The sequence below is a fragment of the Monodon monoceros genome, unplaced genomic scaffold (genome assembly GCF_005190385.1).
Source record: "Monodon monoceros isolate NGI ecotype Baffin Bay Population unplaced genomic scaffold, NGI_Narwhal_1 Super_Scaffold_21, whole genome shotgun sequence".
NCBI classification, from domain to species: Eukaryota; Metazoa; Chordata; class Mammalia; order Artiodactyla; family Monodontidae; genus Monodon; species Monodon monoceros.
In genome coordinates, this window is record NW_021703778.1 from 29,413,455 (window position 1) to 29,429,460 (window position 16,006).

The window sequence follows — 16,006 nt, forward strand, 5'->3', positions numbered from 1 at the left end:
TTCACAACAGCAAAAACATGGAAGCAACCCAAGTGTCCACAGCAGATGAACGGATAACAACATGTGGTCTGTACATATCATGGAATGTTATTCAGCCTTGAGAAGGAAGGAAGTTCTGACACATGCTGCAAAGTGGATGAACCTTGAGGACATTATGCCAAGTGAAATAAGCCAGTCACAGAAAGACAAAAGTGCGATTCCACTTACATGAGGTACTTAGAGTAGTCAGAATTACACAGAGAGAAAGTAGAGTGGTGGTTGTCAGGGGATGCGGGGGGAAGGGGCAATGGAGAGTTACTGTTTAATGGGGACAGAGTTTCAGTTTTACAAGGTGAAATGAGTTAAGTGGATGGATGGTGGTGAAATGAGTTATGGGGAGGGTTGTCCAACATTATGAATGTATTTAATATCACTGAACTGTACACTTAAAAATGGTTAAAATGGTAAAAATTTATGTTATGTGTATTTTACCACAATTTCAAAAAAATTGAAAAAATTCTTAGGTCTGAATTCCAAAAATATAAATTTTATTTTTATGTAAATTGTAATTCTAAGTTATTTTAAAAGGAAGGACAAGGGAAGAGAATCTGTTGGCCTTCTAATATTATTGTTGCTTCTGTAACAAATTTCTAATAGATAAACTTTTAAAAAATTTCTAGACAGCCTAGGTCGCGTCACAATGATAATAAAATGCAATGTAAATATCCTTTACAAATATTGCTGTGTTAAAGAAAAAGTCCTTGTAAATCAACCATACTCTAATAAAAATTAATTTAAAAAAAAGAACAGTAACTAATACATTAGTAAGTGCTTAATAAGTATTGATAAATGAATGAGTGAATAAACGGCAAAATTAACATTAAAAAAAGAAAAAGTCCTATTTCTTAATTTAAGACAAATTACCCTTTCACTTATTCTCAGTAAATGTTCTAGAGCTACTCTCATCCTTTTTCCCTCCTAGCATCTCACGTAACTCACCTATATGTACGATCCTAAATGTCATTCTTATATTGAAGTTTAAATAACAAGTATACAACGATTCGTTCTTGAAAACCTTGCTTCTAGGTGAAAAGTTATTAAATGAATACTATTTCCATTAATTTTAATGCAAAAAGTGACATGTTTTTGCTCAATCCAAGATACACAGTTTTCATAGATAGCAAAATAAATCAAGTAAATAATGAAAAACTTTTATAAGGAACAAATATAAAAGTAAATGCATTTAGTTTGATCACAGAATGTAGTGTGGTGATTTACTGTCCTCCTGGAAGGAGGAGGCAGAGTCCTTAGATGTAGGTTGGTAGAGAAGTCCAGATCATTCATTGGGAGAGGCAGGAGGATGAGACCGGCCACACTCACATGAAACTTAAAATAGCACATGACTCAGAGAAACACCTCGGTATAAAGAAGGGCTACAGAGCATCACACTTCGAAATGCTTGAAAGTTCAGTGTCTTTTAGAAAACGCCACCTTGACCTTCTCGCTTGGTGTCTGAGTACACAGAAAACATTTGGTTTCTCCCTCAAACTCTTGAGTGGAGGAAATTGGTGAGTATGTCTTTGTCTGAGATTGTAATGTCACAACTTTCTGTAGCATATATATGTCAGGTGTTTTGGATGAAGACTTCACTACAGTGAAAAATAATTTGTCATCTGAAAAGTGTGTAATTTTTCAAGAGTGTTCAAAGGTCGTCGATCAGTTAGTGTGGGAGGTAGGTCTGTGTTCGCAGTGTTTGGAGAGGGACTAATCCTGGGGGGGGGCTTCTTGGCTGTGATATACACGGCTGATCACCTGCCTCCCACAGATACCTCCTCTGGCTCAGAAGACGAAGGCTCGGTGCAGGGCGACTCCCAGGGGACCCCCACCTCCAGCCAGGGCAGCATCAACATGGAGCACTGGATCAGCCAGGCCATCCATGGCTCCACCACCTCCACCACCTCCTCCTCTTCCACCCAGAGTGGGGGGAGTGGCGCCGCCCACAGACTGGCTGACGTCATGGCTCAGACACACCTAGGTGAGTGCCCTGCTGGGCAGTCGTCTGTGTTATTCTCGTTGTCCTTACGTCTGAGTGGCTGCTGAGTAACCCTGCCCTTTTTATTTTGAAATTTCTCTACTTGCGCATCTCGGCCATGGAATCCATCCGAGGGACAGAACAGAGCCCCACTCCCGCTTCTGGGCTGCTTTGTTGCGTTGGTTTTACTGTTTTGTGAAACCCTTGGTTTTACTATTCTTTACATCCCAGACGTCTCCTCTGCTTGTAGAGGAATGCGTTCTTGTTCATTAGAGAAACTTGCAGCCGTATCTGGTTACATGCTTTCTTCTCCTCATGCTAAAATATGCTCCTAAATGAAATTTTAATTATGCTAATAAACAAGGCTGGGGACTTCAGAGTGAGTTTGCCCTTACTTTGGAAGTTACTTAGGAAGGGGAGGCTTTCATCACTACTGCTTATATAGTTTTCTGCCATAGGCATTCAGCTTTCTGGGGTGGTTCACGTTACTTTGTGTGTAGGTTCCGCGATACATGAGATCCTCTGTATTTAAAAAAGCACAGAGTTAGGAAGCATTGGTAAGATGTTTGGAAGTAGTGTAAAACAGGAGATGAAGTGAGAATTATTAGAGGAAAGGAGCATATTGGATGAGCAGGGGGCTGCGTGGAGGGGGTGAGTAAGGGTCCTGTTTCTCTGCCTGCACCCTAGCCCCCCACTCACTGCGCCACATTCATCTGGTGTGGAAGGCACAGCATGAGGTCCAGATCTGTCTGATCCATTTTCAGCTGTGGATTGAGATTTTTAAACATTTCAATAAAAAATTATTCACAAAGTAAATTACTTGCTTTGAATGTGGTGCCAAGATGGTTCAGTATGTTCTCCATTCAAATGGGGTGGACCAGGGTCAGCCGCATCCAGGGACATGGAAGCTGCACCTCCCTGTGCAGTGGTTGATCATCGAGCACAGGGCAGGTGCACGGCGTCCTCCCACATCTATCCTCTTATCCGAAAACTCCATGTTTAGAAAGTAGGTAAGTGAAATGAATGAATGAAATACTCTGCCAGCTTCTCAGACTCAAAAAGTATTTCTAGATTATTGGCTACTTGACAAGAGTCAGAGGAATTCCAAACTGACTTCTCAGGACTTGGCCCCAGTGGCACTTGCTCAGCATGAAGTTGAGGTTAAAAGCAACAGCCTTTTCAGAATCAGAAGTGAGACTGGTTGTCTACCAGCAGGACACAGGCAGCCGGTAGGGAGGGCTGGGTCTGTTCCCAGTTCTCACGTTAACAGCTGCCGGCTTCTTCAGAAGTCAGTATTCCCTGCTCTAGTTCTTTAGTGGGAAGAAAAGGAATGATAATGTCTTTCCTTTGTACCCATTGCGAGTAAAAAGGAGAAAATAGGAAAATTCTCCACAGTTTTTAAAGTAACACTCACATGCAAAGTAGTAGTATTAAATTTCAGTTTAAAACGTTTTCGGGAACATACACTGGTTAATGTGTACTGAGAACCTCTATTTGAAATCATAGATAAAAATTAAGCAGAAATGTATATGACCATTAAAGAGTTTCAGATGCTAAAATTTCTTCCTCTGTGTTTTGGAACCTGAGATAGCCCTGAGGCTCAGTCCGTGTGCTTTGTCTGGTAGCCCCCTGGGCGGGGGAGATGTGGAACTCCCTCCACCTCTGCCCCTCGCTCTTACCTTAGGAATGTGTGTTTTCTGACTGAGCACACTTCTAAGGAAATATCAGGAATCTTACCAAGAGAAACACATAATTTTGAACAGATTACTCCCTGCATTTGTTTCTCCCTTTATGTAGTTACATGTGGAATATTGGAGGAAATTATAGCATGGAGAATTAAATTTATCCGAACTATAAAAGGTTACGTTACTCAGGTACGTTAAGACTCAGTGTAACCTAAATATAGCTTCTCAGTGTGTGACATTTCAGTAATTTCTAATTTGGCACATAGATAAGTTCCTAGAGTATCCAGGAATTTTCTGTAAATATGAAAAAATTTTTTTGAAAGAAAGCAGTGGCAAAATAATAAAATAAGAAAAAGAGAATGAAAATACTTTACTCCAGGGCTTCCCTGGTGGCGCAGTGGTTGAGAGACCGCCTGCCGATGCAGGGGACACGGGTTCGTGCCCCGGTCCAGGAAGATCCCACATGCCGCGGAGCGGCTAGGCCCGTGAGCCATGGCCGCTGAGCCTGCATGTCCGGAGCCTGTGCTCCACAACGGGAGAGGCCACAACGGTGAGAGGCCCGCGTACCGCCAAAAAAAAAAAAAAAAAAAAATTTTTTTTTACTCCTGTGGCAAAAGCAAAAGAAGTAAAAAGTCAGAATTGGCAATGTTCAACCTTTTGTTGAGGCCATCAGAAGCCTACAAATAAGAAAATATTCTGTGTATGTCTGTGTTTTAAGGAATTTAGGGTCAAATAAACCACCAACTTGTAGTACCTCTGGTCCCTCAAGGTGAAGTACTTGGATAGAGTCTGTAGAAACCTCTTTTGCCCAAAGGGTAGAGGAAAGACAAGCGTTTAAAGACCATGAAGAGGCTCTAACAAGTGGATGGTACTTCTGCTTTGTGGTTGTTGGAATGAAATCCTGCGTCCTTGTGGGTCCATCCTGACAGCATGACAGGGACACTGCACGTGCATCTCCCGTCAGGCTGGCTTAGCATACCATGCGGTCCCCGTCCAGGTGGTTTTTCCTCCTATGGTTCTGCTTGTTGTTATTCACACTTAAAACACTGACAATGAGGGCTCAAGACGTTCCCAATCCTGAGATGCTAAGGCCTGAGATGTGCACATTTGTGACACAAGAAGATGGACGTGCCATGCGACGGCTCCCTGCAGCTCAGACAGAACAGGGCCTGCACATAATTAAGGGCCCTCTCTCCACAATGATAGAGAACCAGAAGGTGTTTATTCAGAACCTCTGTGCATGTCATGTTCTTAAGACAGTTGGAAAAGAAAGGATCAACACCTCTAAAATATTTTATCATTATCAAAAGTCAAGGAGCATAATTTAGAGTAACCAGGAGAATTAAAGCAACACTTTGAAACTTCAAGAGGCATATTTGTAAAAGGTACTAGAGTAACATATTATAGGAATTAGTAAGCTACATAGAAATAGAGAAACTGAAGAGAAACTATTAATACATTTCTAGATTAAGAAATAAGAACAAAGCATAATAGATAACATTGTTGTATATTCAGAATCAAAATTTGTATATTCAGGAAATTAAAGAGACTTCTGCATGAGCTGTTCTCTTATTTTGTAGCTCCAGATGTATAGGTAAGGTCTGTGTCACCCTTTGTAACTGACACATCTGAGATGTTGTCACATTCGGGTTTCATCTGCATGTGTTGGGGGTGTGTTGTCATTAGCCAGATATTCATAGAAGTTATTGCCATTTCCAGACTATCTTAGAATTCATCAGCATGAATGCCGCTTTTGGTGTGTGCGGTTTGTATCAGCAAGGAAATTCTCATCAGGTTTCTTGCCTCTGATCCTGGTAAGCAGATAGATGTGCCCCCATGTGCTTGATGCATAGTTAGCCTAGAGCCTGGCAGCTGTTGTCTGGACCTAGATTCTGGTGTTCTAGGGAATTTGTTCAGAGGGCTGCATAGCCACCGTTGTGATGTTACCCTAATTTACTTATGCATAATCATCCACAGTATCAAAGAATTCTTTTATAATCTCTTTATCAATACTTTTCAGACATTTACAGTCTTAAAATATTAACTACACACCGAGGATGGTGATATTAGCAAAGCCTGCACACTTGGGGCTGGGGTCTCCCTGCTATACCCTCACTCCCCTCCTGGCTGGGGCATCCCTGCATCTAGAGCTTCATGATTCAAAGGCAGGGTCAGTGAATTTTTCCAGGAAAGGACCAGAGAGTGGATATTAAGCTTTGTGGGCCATGCAGTCCCTGTGGCCGCTGCTGAATTCCACTGGCTCAAGAGCAGAAGACAGTGCGTGAACCATAGGCATGGCTGTGCCCCCACAAAACTTCATTTATAAACGCAGCTGACAGACCACCCTGTGAGCCATAGTTTGCCAACTCCTGTTTTAGAGAGTTTTAAGCCACGCTATTGAAAAAGTAAGCAGGAAAAGAAAATTTGCATTAGGTAACACAAGGCCGATGAGACTCTTCCATCAATTACTGCGTGTTTCTCGTGGCTCTTTGGGTGATACAGTACTAAAAGAGAGAGGGATCTCTCACTGGCCGACGTGACTGTGGGAATTTTTAGTTAGGTCCTAGGTCTGGCTTCTAATCCTGCATTGTCTTGCTCAGTTCGTAATAAAGCTGAGATCTGCACAGATACTGAAATTGAGTGAATGTCACCATGGATCTTTTTCTGTCCCCTTGTCGAACATCTTTAACCACTGATCCTTTTCCAGCTGAGATGTTTCCATGTCTTTCTCCATTCATTTTTTGCTATGTTTCCTTTTCTGGGGAAGAAAGCTCCTTCTTTCCAAGACTCATCTTTTCATCCTCATTCTGGATTCTGGCTCCTCCCAAATCTGCTAGCTCAGCTCTTTTCTCTTTTGTATCTTAGCTTCCCCCATCGGTGAACCGGAGCTTTGGCTGTGATGATCACTCATTCCCTCCTCTCCCGGCCTGTACCACACCCTGGTTCTCCTTCCTGCTCTGTCCTTTCCTCTCCTCTGGTGGCTCCTCTCCCCACCCTGTCTCTCTGTGTTTTTGTCCATTTCATCCACTCCCACAGTTTTCGAGGCCATCTGCTCTTTCACGACCTTCAGATCTGTACTTCCTTCACCCATCCACATTTCAGAGTGCCTCTTGACCCTGCACCTCAGCCCTACGCTGTGGCCCCAGGTCGGCTCGTCTGACAAGGTCCTGCACTCCCAGGAGCAGGCTCCAGACCTCGCCGTCCTTGGCTCCTCCTTCCACAGACCAGCACAGTCCCTGTTGGGTAGCGTTTGGCTACCCTGTGTCTTGCAGGCCTCCTTCCTCTCCGTTACTGCTCCCAGGACCCTGCATCCAGACAGCTCACCTCCCATCTCAGTGCTGCAGCCCCTTCCAGCCTCATATCTGTCCCGTTCATATTGTCCTTGTTGCCCTGTTGATGCTCTTAGGGCACAGATCTGCTCCGGTTTCTTGTCTCCAAAAATGCTTTGGGATTTTTGCCACTCGAAACTGATTTTGTTTATTTGGATTTTATACTTAGAATCAAAGTAATGATTTTTGACCCACAAGTATCCTAACCCTTCATCCAGTGCCTACTCCATGCTGCAGGAGTACCTCGGAGCCTGCCGCTCACACGTTGATGCACACAACCAACCAAATAGAAAGATGTCTATTCAGTTCTTCTCTTTCTCCCAGTGTTCAAATGCAGTCATTTACACTTAATGCCATGAGTTTCACAGATTCTTTCTTGAAGTCGTGAGAGGAAAGGATTCCCACGCAAGGGGAGAAATGGCAGAGCGGGAGCCTTTGGGCCTGAGAGCGAGGATGGCAGTGTCACCGTCACTGCAGAATGTCACGGTGTAGTGTCGCTTGTGCCCTCAGACTTGGTGAGGAGCGAGTAGCAGCACTCTTGTTCCCCAGGTGAGAAGACCCAGGCTTAGGAAGGTGGATGTGATGCCAAGGGCGCCCAGCTAGTGAGTGGTCAGCAGGAACCAGACTCCTATCTGTCGGGTGTAGGAGCACCTGCTCGTGACACTCCAGCCCTGCTTCCTCCTCAGTGTCTGTGTTCCAGCTTGGCCCTGCTTGTTAAAAACAGAACAAGAGCTCTTTGCAGACAGAAATGCAATTAAACTTTGCATAAACAGTGAAAGTTCCAGCATCCCCATCACAATCCTGCTGGGTCTGTGGTCTGTACAGGCTTGTGACGATTGGAGCCCTTCAGCGTGAATTTGAATTTGCACATATAAAAGTCAAGAAGCTGTTGTCTGAAGTTAAAGATTTCTGTTCTGATGTTAGAACATCCCGAGATTTGTCTAACGGTAACTATCCCATCTTTATGGATTTTTGTGGCATAAATGTGGGAGGGAGGCCGTTCCAGTTCTGAGAACCTGTGTAATGCTTCTAAAGTCAACCTCTGAGAGCCTTGGCTGAGAGAAATGTTTGAATATAGAACCACTGAGCCCTTTCTAACTATCTCCAGGTTTAGTCTGCAAATTTGAAAAGCAACTGTGAATCGCCATTAGCAGTATCACACACACTCTCACAGGTAACCAGAGTATACTGTTCTGTCCCTGAGTGATTATTAAAGGATTAAGGAGATAAATCCTCACTTACATTGTCATGCGTCAGTATGACACATGGGTGAGACACCAGTAGAGCTCTCCTGTTGGGGGCTTCTGTCAGAGCCAGGGAGGTTGGACATTGCTGGGGAAACCAAGGAGGAAGTCCTGCTCTTCTCATGAGCTGTGCTTGGAAGATGGGTCGATGCAGTGGGCAGCTGAGCAGCATCTCCAGCAGCCAAGCTGGATGCTCTGCCGTGAGGCCAGTTCCTTCCCTCAGCATCGTTGCAGATGCCTTTCACCACCTGTCACCTCCATATTTTCATTGAGGAACCTGGTTTTCTGCTGCCATGTGGAGGGCACAGCCATGTCATCTTAGGGAGCCAGGGCAGCTGGGTGGACGGGTGGTCTGAGGGCCTGTATCGCTTTCTGCTCAGTGACTGTGGAGGTTGGATGGACCGTAGGAGACACGGGAGGGGGCTTGTTGATGGATGGAAGGCTGGGTCCCTCTGAACTCGTCTCTCCTTATCTATCATCAGTTAGTGGACCACGAGCACGTTGCTTTCTACATGTGAAAACCAGATTTCCTCTTTTTCTTCTCTTAATTTAGAAGTTATTTGGGGACTGAAAAATAACAGGCTGGGAGGTAGGATCTCTGACCACTGATCCCTGAGGTTCCCAGTCATACAGTTAGAATTAAAGAAAGCTGCTTTTCAGCGGTGTGAGAACCAGAAGCATGTTATCTCTAGTCGTCAAGTGCTCCAGTATATTCATTCTTACGTTCGTTCATTCTTTGAACTTTCTCTCCAACATTTGCTGTGTGCAAACGACGTGAGCTGGGTGTTGTGCGACTTCAGCATCTGAGTAGGACACAGGAGCTAGACTGAGCTGGATGCCTGCAAGAGCAGGAGGTGAGGAACGAGTTAGTTCAAGGAAGCGGGGAATTTCCAACGCAGAGCTGAGCAGGAAGACCAGCTAGTAACCTGAAACGGTCATGGCCAAAACAGCTGTCCAAAACGGGTGGATAGTTGGCAAGAGTAACAGACTAAAATCCGGAGTGGGAGGGGGATGCAGTGAGATGGGACCCCTGGTACTGATGGCTCCAAAACAGCAGATACTATCGTGGAAGATGGGTGAATTACACTTCCCTCCCACCTGCCCCTTGTGCCTTGCTTCCAGATTCTTAAGGAACCCATGTCGGCTGCTGGGAGCAAAAGCCATAGAGGGGTGAATGAGACAGGACCCACCTGTCAGGGAGCAGATGCAAAGGTGTCACAGTAGCTCTGGGGCAGTCACAGTGGAGGTGACACCTGATAGGTGGCTGGAAGGTTGGCCGCCATTTTTCTGTTGATTTTGAAAGTATGGGGAAATTGATCTAAGGAACAGTGGGTCATCTGGCTCAGAAGATATGAACCCGCTCTGATGAGCGTTCTTAATCTTTGAAATGCTCCTGTTGCATATGGACCTGATTGGCATCATGCCTGGGGCTGATGAGCACTTTAGACCTTTGACCCTGCACCTTCAACCAGACCCGACTTTTTCTGACCCGTCAGCAAGTGTTTCTTGAGCATCTGTTACATACAAAGGTCTTTTCAATACTCACAAAAGATAGGTGACAGAGTTAAATACTTGGAGTCCTGATGTTTATTAAAATAAAATAAGGCACCATGTATCACTGCAATGGAGGAATGTTCTCTGGCTTCCTAACAGAAGCCCAGTGCTGGGCTTATAATCCTACAGTGACAGCATATGTGGGGAGTTTGAAAGGGAGGGGGAGAGGAGCTAACATAAATTTGGAAAGCACTTTGAAGTCCTGCAGCTGTCACTGTTCCTATTTTTTAATCACCAGATGTATTGGAATCGTTATTTTTCCCAACTTCAAAGTGGAAGTGAGTACGTCTGCTGGCCAACACAGACTCAGCGGCTGCCACCAATGATGCAGCCACAGCAGAACGTAAACACAAGTAAACCTGAGCAAAGTGGAACGCAGTGAACTTACATTTTAGCTGCTTTTGTTTTATGGGGCTAATTTGAAATGTTGCTCATCATACATTGGCATCTATTATCTTTTTGTTTGAAATATGGGGCCCCAGGGAGTTAACTGCTCAGCCATGGAGAATTAGATCATTTTGAAACATGAAATAAAGCCTATTTGGCAAAAGCACAGGTAGAGGAGATGAGAAGAATGAATGCAGTGTTTGAAATATTAAAGAGGTCATTTGAATGGTCCTCTTCTCTCCCTCTTGCTCTTCCCCTCAGTGATCTGATAAAGCATCCCAGCCGCCCCCTCCTCCCTCTCACAGGTACCCTTTTTCTGGGCTGAGATCTAAGAAATTGCCCTTACGGGTATGTGTCAGTTGGCTCAGGCGGCCATAACAAAGCACCTTAAACAAGAGACATTCAGTGGCTCACAGTCCTGGAGGCTGTAAGTCTGAGCTCACGGTGTTGGCACTTTCTCCTGATGCCTCTCTTCCGGGCGTGTAGACAGCCATCTCCTCTGGGCATCTCTGTCCTCATCTCTTCTTATAAGGCACCAGTCAGATTGAATTAAGGCCCATCCTAGTGGCATTGTTTTGCCTTAATCATCTCTTTAAAGACCTCCATCTCCAAACACAGTCACCTTCAGAGGTCCTGGAGATTAGGACTCCAACATGTGAATTTTGAGGAGACATAGTTCAGTCCATAACAGGCTGGACACTCCTGGAACAGGGAGATGAGAAATGGAATGGGGAGCTGGACTCTCTGCTGATGGCCTGTGTTTAGGGGCTGATGCCGATTGTTATCTTCACAGAGAACTCCAGGCTCAGACCCTGGAAGAGTAGTTGTTGGTGCAGAGAGCTGCCCATGTGTTCCTCTCCTGGCATGTCTTTCTGTGTGCCTGGTGACGCCAGTGCTTGTATCTGTTTATCTACGTTAATCCCCACTGTAACTCAGAGGTAGGCATTGTCATTGTCACCCCCTTTTACAGGATGGGGAACCGAGGCATAGGAAGGTCAGTAACCGGTCCCAGGTGATCAGCTCTGAGACGCGGACCTGAGAACCAGTTGGGCAACTGCTGGTGGGCCAGCCCTCAGCCCCCGTGCACATTTCCACACACTTACTGGTCAGTGTGCCTAGGACTGAGGGTCTCCCGAGTCCAAGCACCGGCATTGGTCACGCTGGTTGCTATGTTTGAAGCTTGCTTAGGAATTCAGATTAATATTCCTTGGCCTCAAGTCTCACTCAGTGTAATGTCCCTTAACATACGCAGGCTCACTGACACAGAAGTCAGTCTTCACTTCTGGCGGATTGGGTACTTGCCAATCTGCCTACTTGTTAAAATTACCTGCACCCTCAAATGAGTACCCGTGGGCTTCTCGAGGTCTAGACATTTGCAGAACGGCTAAAATTTGAGTCCCCGATGTGTATGTTCCCAGCGGAGTCGACAGGCCACGCCCCGGCTTCTAGTTTAGCACAGTCTGTAAACGACGTCCTTGATGTGATCTCTTCGGTGCTCTGTTTTTCCTCATTCTTGTGCTTTATGTTAGTGATTTCACAGTTTAAACTGGCCTTCACGTGTAGTGCCAAGGTGGGCAGTGTACAGCGGAGAAAGGCCTTCTGGTACCTGCTTCCCCTTTTAACAGCATAAAATGTTGTGCTTCTGTCGCGTGGAACTATAGAATCTCGACAAGTTTTTATCTAGTAAGGATTAACAAATCAAAATTAATAGTATAATACTCATTATTAGAACTTAGTACGTATAAAATGACATGGACATTCTCACTTGACATGCTCTCCTTAATGTCTTATTTAATAAATACAAAATCATGCTTTCCCCATTTAAGTAGTTAACTTTATCATCAAATAATGTTATGGGGAAGGCCTGCTGTACGTTTCATTGTGCAGCACACGGCACACCATTCACCTTAGATGCAAACAGGTATTTTTTGAATGACTGGACTCTTCAGTATTATGCTAAAACAAATAATAAAATAGCTACTATTTCCTAAATGTTCACCTTCAATCAAGAAATGCTCTAAGTACTTTACATATATTAACTCATTTAATCTACCCAACAAGGAGGTAGTTGCCATTCCCATTTGATGGATGAAGAAACCAAGGTATAGAGATCAGGATGCTTCCAAGGTCTCAAGAATTTGCAGAACTGGGATTCAAACCCCAGGCGCTCTGTATCTAAAGCTTGAGCTCTTAACTGCCTCTACTATGACTGACAAGAAAATTACTCCTTTATGAACACATAACTTACAGTGTCTTTTTCCTTTGGCCAGTTGAAGACATTATTTTAATTAAAGTGCAACAGTGATTCATTGATGTGGCACCTGTAGTGATGTTATTATTGTAAAGATCATCTTTATGCTGAGATTTTTGTAGTAGTTTTTGATTCAGAATCTTTTTCTCTTCTTAGGATGTGGCATTTTTGAAACCTTATTGCTTACGTAGCCTTCAGAATAACTGTATCATGATAACCAGAAAACTTACAATTTGCTTCTTTACAGAAAATCACTCTGCACCTCCCGACGTAACCACTTACACCTCAGAACACTCAATACAAGTAGAAAGGCCGCAGGGCTCTACGACGTCAAGAACAGCCCCAAAGTATGGCAATGCCGAGCTCATGGAGACTGGCGACGGTATGTCTTCCAGCAAGTTTTTCCTCCTTTGTAAATTCTAAGTTCTGCTGAGGTGCTTTCTGTGCCCTGACTGGATGTGTTTCTTCTAGTGACACAGTCGGCTCATTGACTCATCAGGTTCTTTATGAGCCTCCCTAGAAGGTGGCATAGTTACAGGAAGTGCAAGCTATCTCCAAGGGGGCCAAGAGTTATTCCTTGTAGGAAAAATGTCAACGTTGTAGGAATTTTGTCATGAGAATAAAAAGATTTGATAAAATTCTGATGTTTTTGCTAATGAATAATGTTGATTCCACAGTTAGAAAATTAGTGCAGGTGTTAAGACTGTGAATGGTTACTTGGAAGGGCAAGATGGAGCTAAACACAACCAAAATAATGCACAGAGATGGGCAGAGTGGTGCTTTAGACTTTGGAAGAAAGATGGTCCTTTTTCCTCCATGTTGGAAAAAGTATTGGTGATTTGATAAATACAGCCGTTCGGGTTCTCTCTTATTCCTTGAATCTTTCATCTTGGTATGCTCTGACATATTCCTGTTACCCATCCTAAAGTGACAGACTCGAACATGAACTTCATGCTTTATTCTGCTTTCCTTGACCTTCCAGAGTCATGAAAGCTAGACTGGAACCCAATGATGATATAAAGTGTTATTTTCTTGGAAGATGGCCAAAATAGCCTCTGTGTGCCATCCATCCCACTATGCTTGTGTCCGTGACACTGTGACTCGGGGGTGATAAGGAGGCCTGGACCCAGCCTCTAACAGGCAGATGCCTCTTCACTGTGGTCAGAGCCCAAGGTCGCTAGGTTCTGAGTTCTCTGTTAGTACATTTGAAGTCACTCCAGTTTCCAGTATGATTGGTTTCCCTGGAATGCTTCTCAGTATCAAGGTTTGCTTTAGTCCTCTACTAAGTTCATTGTTTATTGAATTGGTCATTACTGTTATTCTTTGCATCACCGTTTTAGTAACTTTGTTGTCTTTGAAGTTCATCATCTTCACCTGCTCCCCCAGGTAAATTCATCTGTTGTCCAGTTCAGTGCTGTGATGGTGTCTCGTACCAGAACCACATGGGGCACTTGTTGGAAAACAGATTCGGGGCCACACCCCAGACCTAACACATCAGAAGCTCTGGGCTGAGTCCTAGGATGATTTGTGTGTGTTCTAAATTAAGCTGGAGCACCAGTGGCCTTGTGAAATGATCTCTGATTCATCCAAACCAGATTAACTGGGACTCTTTAATGGGGAAATTTTGTGTTTAGATATTGAGAATTCTGGGTTGTATATTTTTATGTATTTTCAAGATTGTAAAATATTTAATGTCTCAATTCTGAAAGTACCCATAGAGTATTTTGAGACTATCTATTGAAATGGTTTTTATTGGATAGAAAAATTTCCTTGAATTCTGTCATACTCGTTCCAAAAGCTGAGTTCTGTTCTTGTGACACTGTGCCGTGGAGGAAGGGCTTTGCCTCGGTCAGTATGGGAAAGACCCTCTCTGGTCGTGGTTCTTCTGTCTGAGAACCGTGAAGGTTCCAGGCCTTCGTATTTACCAGGTTCAGGTTTCCAAGCACTGTTCAGCAGGAATGAAATCTGCCTGCAGAGAGTACGTGTGATCCAGTTACGGATTCAGCCTCTTGGTGCTCCATTTTTTTTCATTTATTTGGGTTATGTAAAATTTTTTAAATTTCATGGTTTTTCATTGATCATTTCACTTATTCAGTTTTGAAAACGATGTCACATTTATTGTCATGAGAAATGTATTATACGGTTGGGTCTGTTTTTCTCAGTACACATGGATAAATATATGTAAGTTCTGTATTATATCAGAAACTGAATTTAGAGACTTTTAATTGCTGTGCTTCTAGAATGCATTGCCTAAATGTTCACTCAGGAGAGTGGGTCTGAAAGACATATAGGAGGGACCTGGCCATTACCTGCAAGAGGACAAGGCCTGCCAGCGGCACTTGTAGAACCTGAGTCCCGTTACTTTCAGGGGCGGCAGCTGGAGGCTGAGCACAGGTGGTCTCAGGGGAGATTGAGACTTGGGGAGGGTCTCACTGCTTAATCAGCTCTCTGACCCCCAAGGACACAGGGGACCCTGAGACGATATTAATTAGGAGATGACAGACCCGGTTTTAGGAATAGAGGCGGGACCGAGCCCAGTCTATTGTCTGGAGTTTTTCCCAAGGTCACCAGAGCAGGACAGTTCACAGTGTAAAAGGGAATCATTTCTGCTACATCTTTATGCTCTCTCGAGGCTTCCTAGCAAGGTCACATGCTAAGACCGTGCACCTTGGAATGTTCTCGTTGAGCAGCAGTCGTCTTAGGTGACGCTGAGGGGCTCCCAGCCCTGAGATGGGGCAGGGTGTGCTGTCATGGCTGTTTTTCCTGTAGCTGCTTGTTTACGCTGTTCCATGCTCACAGTCAGCCCACCTGCCCCATGGTTCTGTTTTTCAGGAGTGCCTGTAAGTAGCCGGGTATCAGCAAAAATCCAGCAGCTTGTCAACACCCTCAAACGACCCAAACGACCACCATTGCGGGAATTCTTCGTCGATGACTTTGAAGAACTGCTGGAAGGTGAAAGAGCCCGTTCCTACCCGCTCGTCCAGTGTTTCTGTGACCCTATAGAGTATAGTGTTTTTCTACCAAGGCTGTTAGACTTTTTAAGAACAGTAATCTTGGTGTTCCTGGGAAGACAGGGATCCTGCCTAGAAACTGTAGGTACTATTCTCCAAGGTCCCTTTAAAGATACGCCAGTCCCGGCACAGTTGGGTCGGTACCATTTGTGTGCCACTCTCAGCAGACTGCGATCTTGTCCCGCGAGCCAGGCCTCTCTCTGAGGACTCCTTGAGGCCACGGGAATGCTGCTGTTGATAAATCATAGGCAACCTGAGCTTGCAGCAGCGCGTTCTCTCTGAATAGGCTTCAGAGGCATGCAGAATGAGCCGTGGCAGATCTCACCTTTCTGCCTCTCGTGACAGCTTCAGGAGCTGGTGTTCTTAACCCCTGAACAGTCCTGAGCCTTTTAACACAAACAACTTGAAATTGAAACAAAGTACTGCTTGTTGTATCAAACCCAAACTGCTTATTTTCTTGCTCTTTATACCACAAGTAAGACATAGCTGATTTTCTAGCCAGCAGGTGGAAATTGTGAATCATCAACTATAAGA

At 44.4% G+C, this 16,006-nt stretch overlaps 1 protein-coding gene across 5 annotated transcripts in view; it reads left to right on the top strand.

The window, feature by feature from the left end:
• DIP2C (disco interacting protein 2 homolog C) overlaps nt 1–16,006 on the top strand; it is a 186,687-nt gene that overhangs the window by 48,924 nt on the left and 121,757 nt on the right. For all 5 annotated transcript variants that reach the window (XM_029238229.1, XM_029238230.1, XM_029238231.1 and 2 more), the window contains 3 exons: nt 1,805–2,014; nt 12,709–12,843; nt 15,294–15,413. In XM_029238229.1, coding sequence (XP_029094062.1) covers nt 1,805–2,014; nt 12,709–12,843; nt 15,294–15,413 — 465 coding nt within the window. The remainder of the gene's footprint in view (nt 1–1,804; nt 2,015–12,708; nt 12,844–15,293; nt 15,414–16,006) is intronic.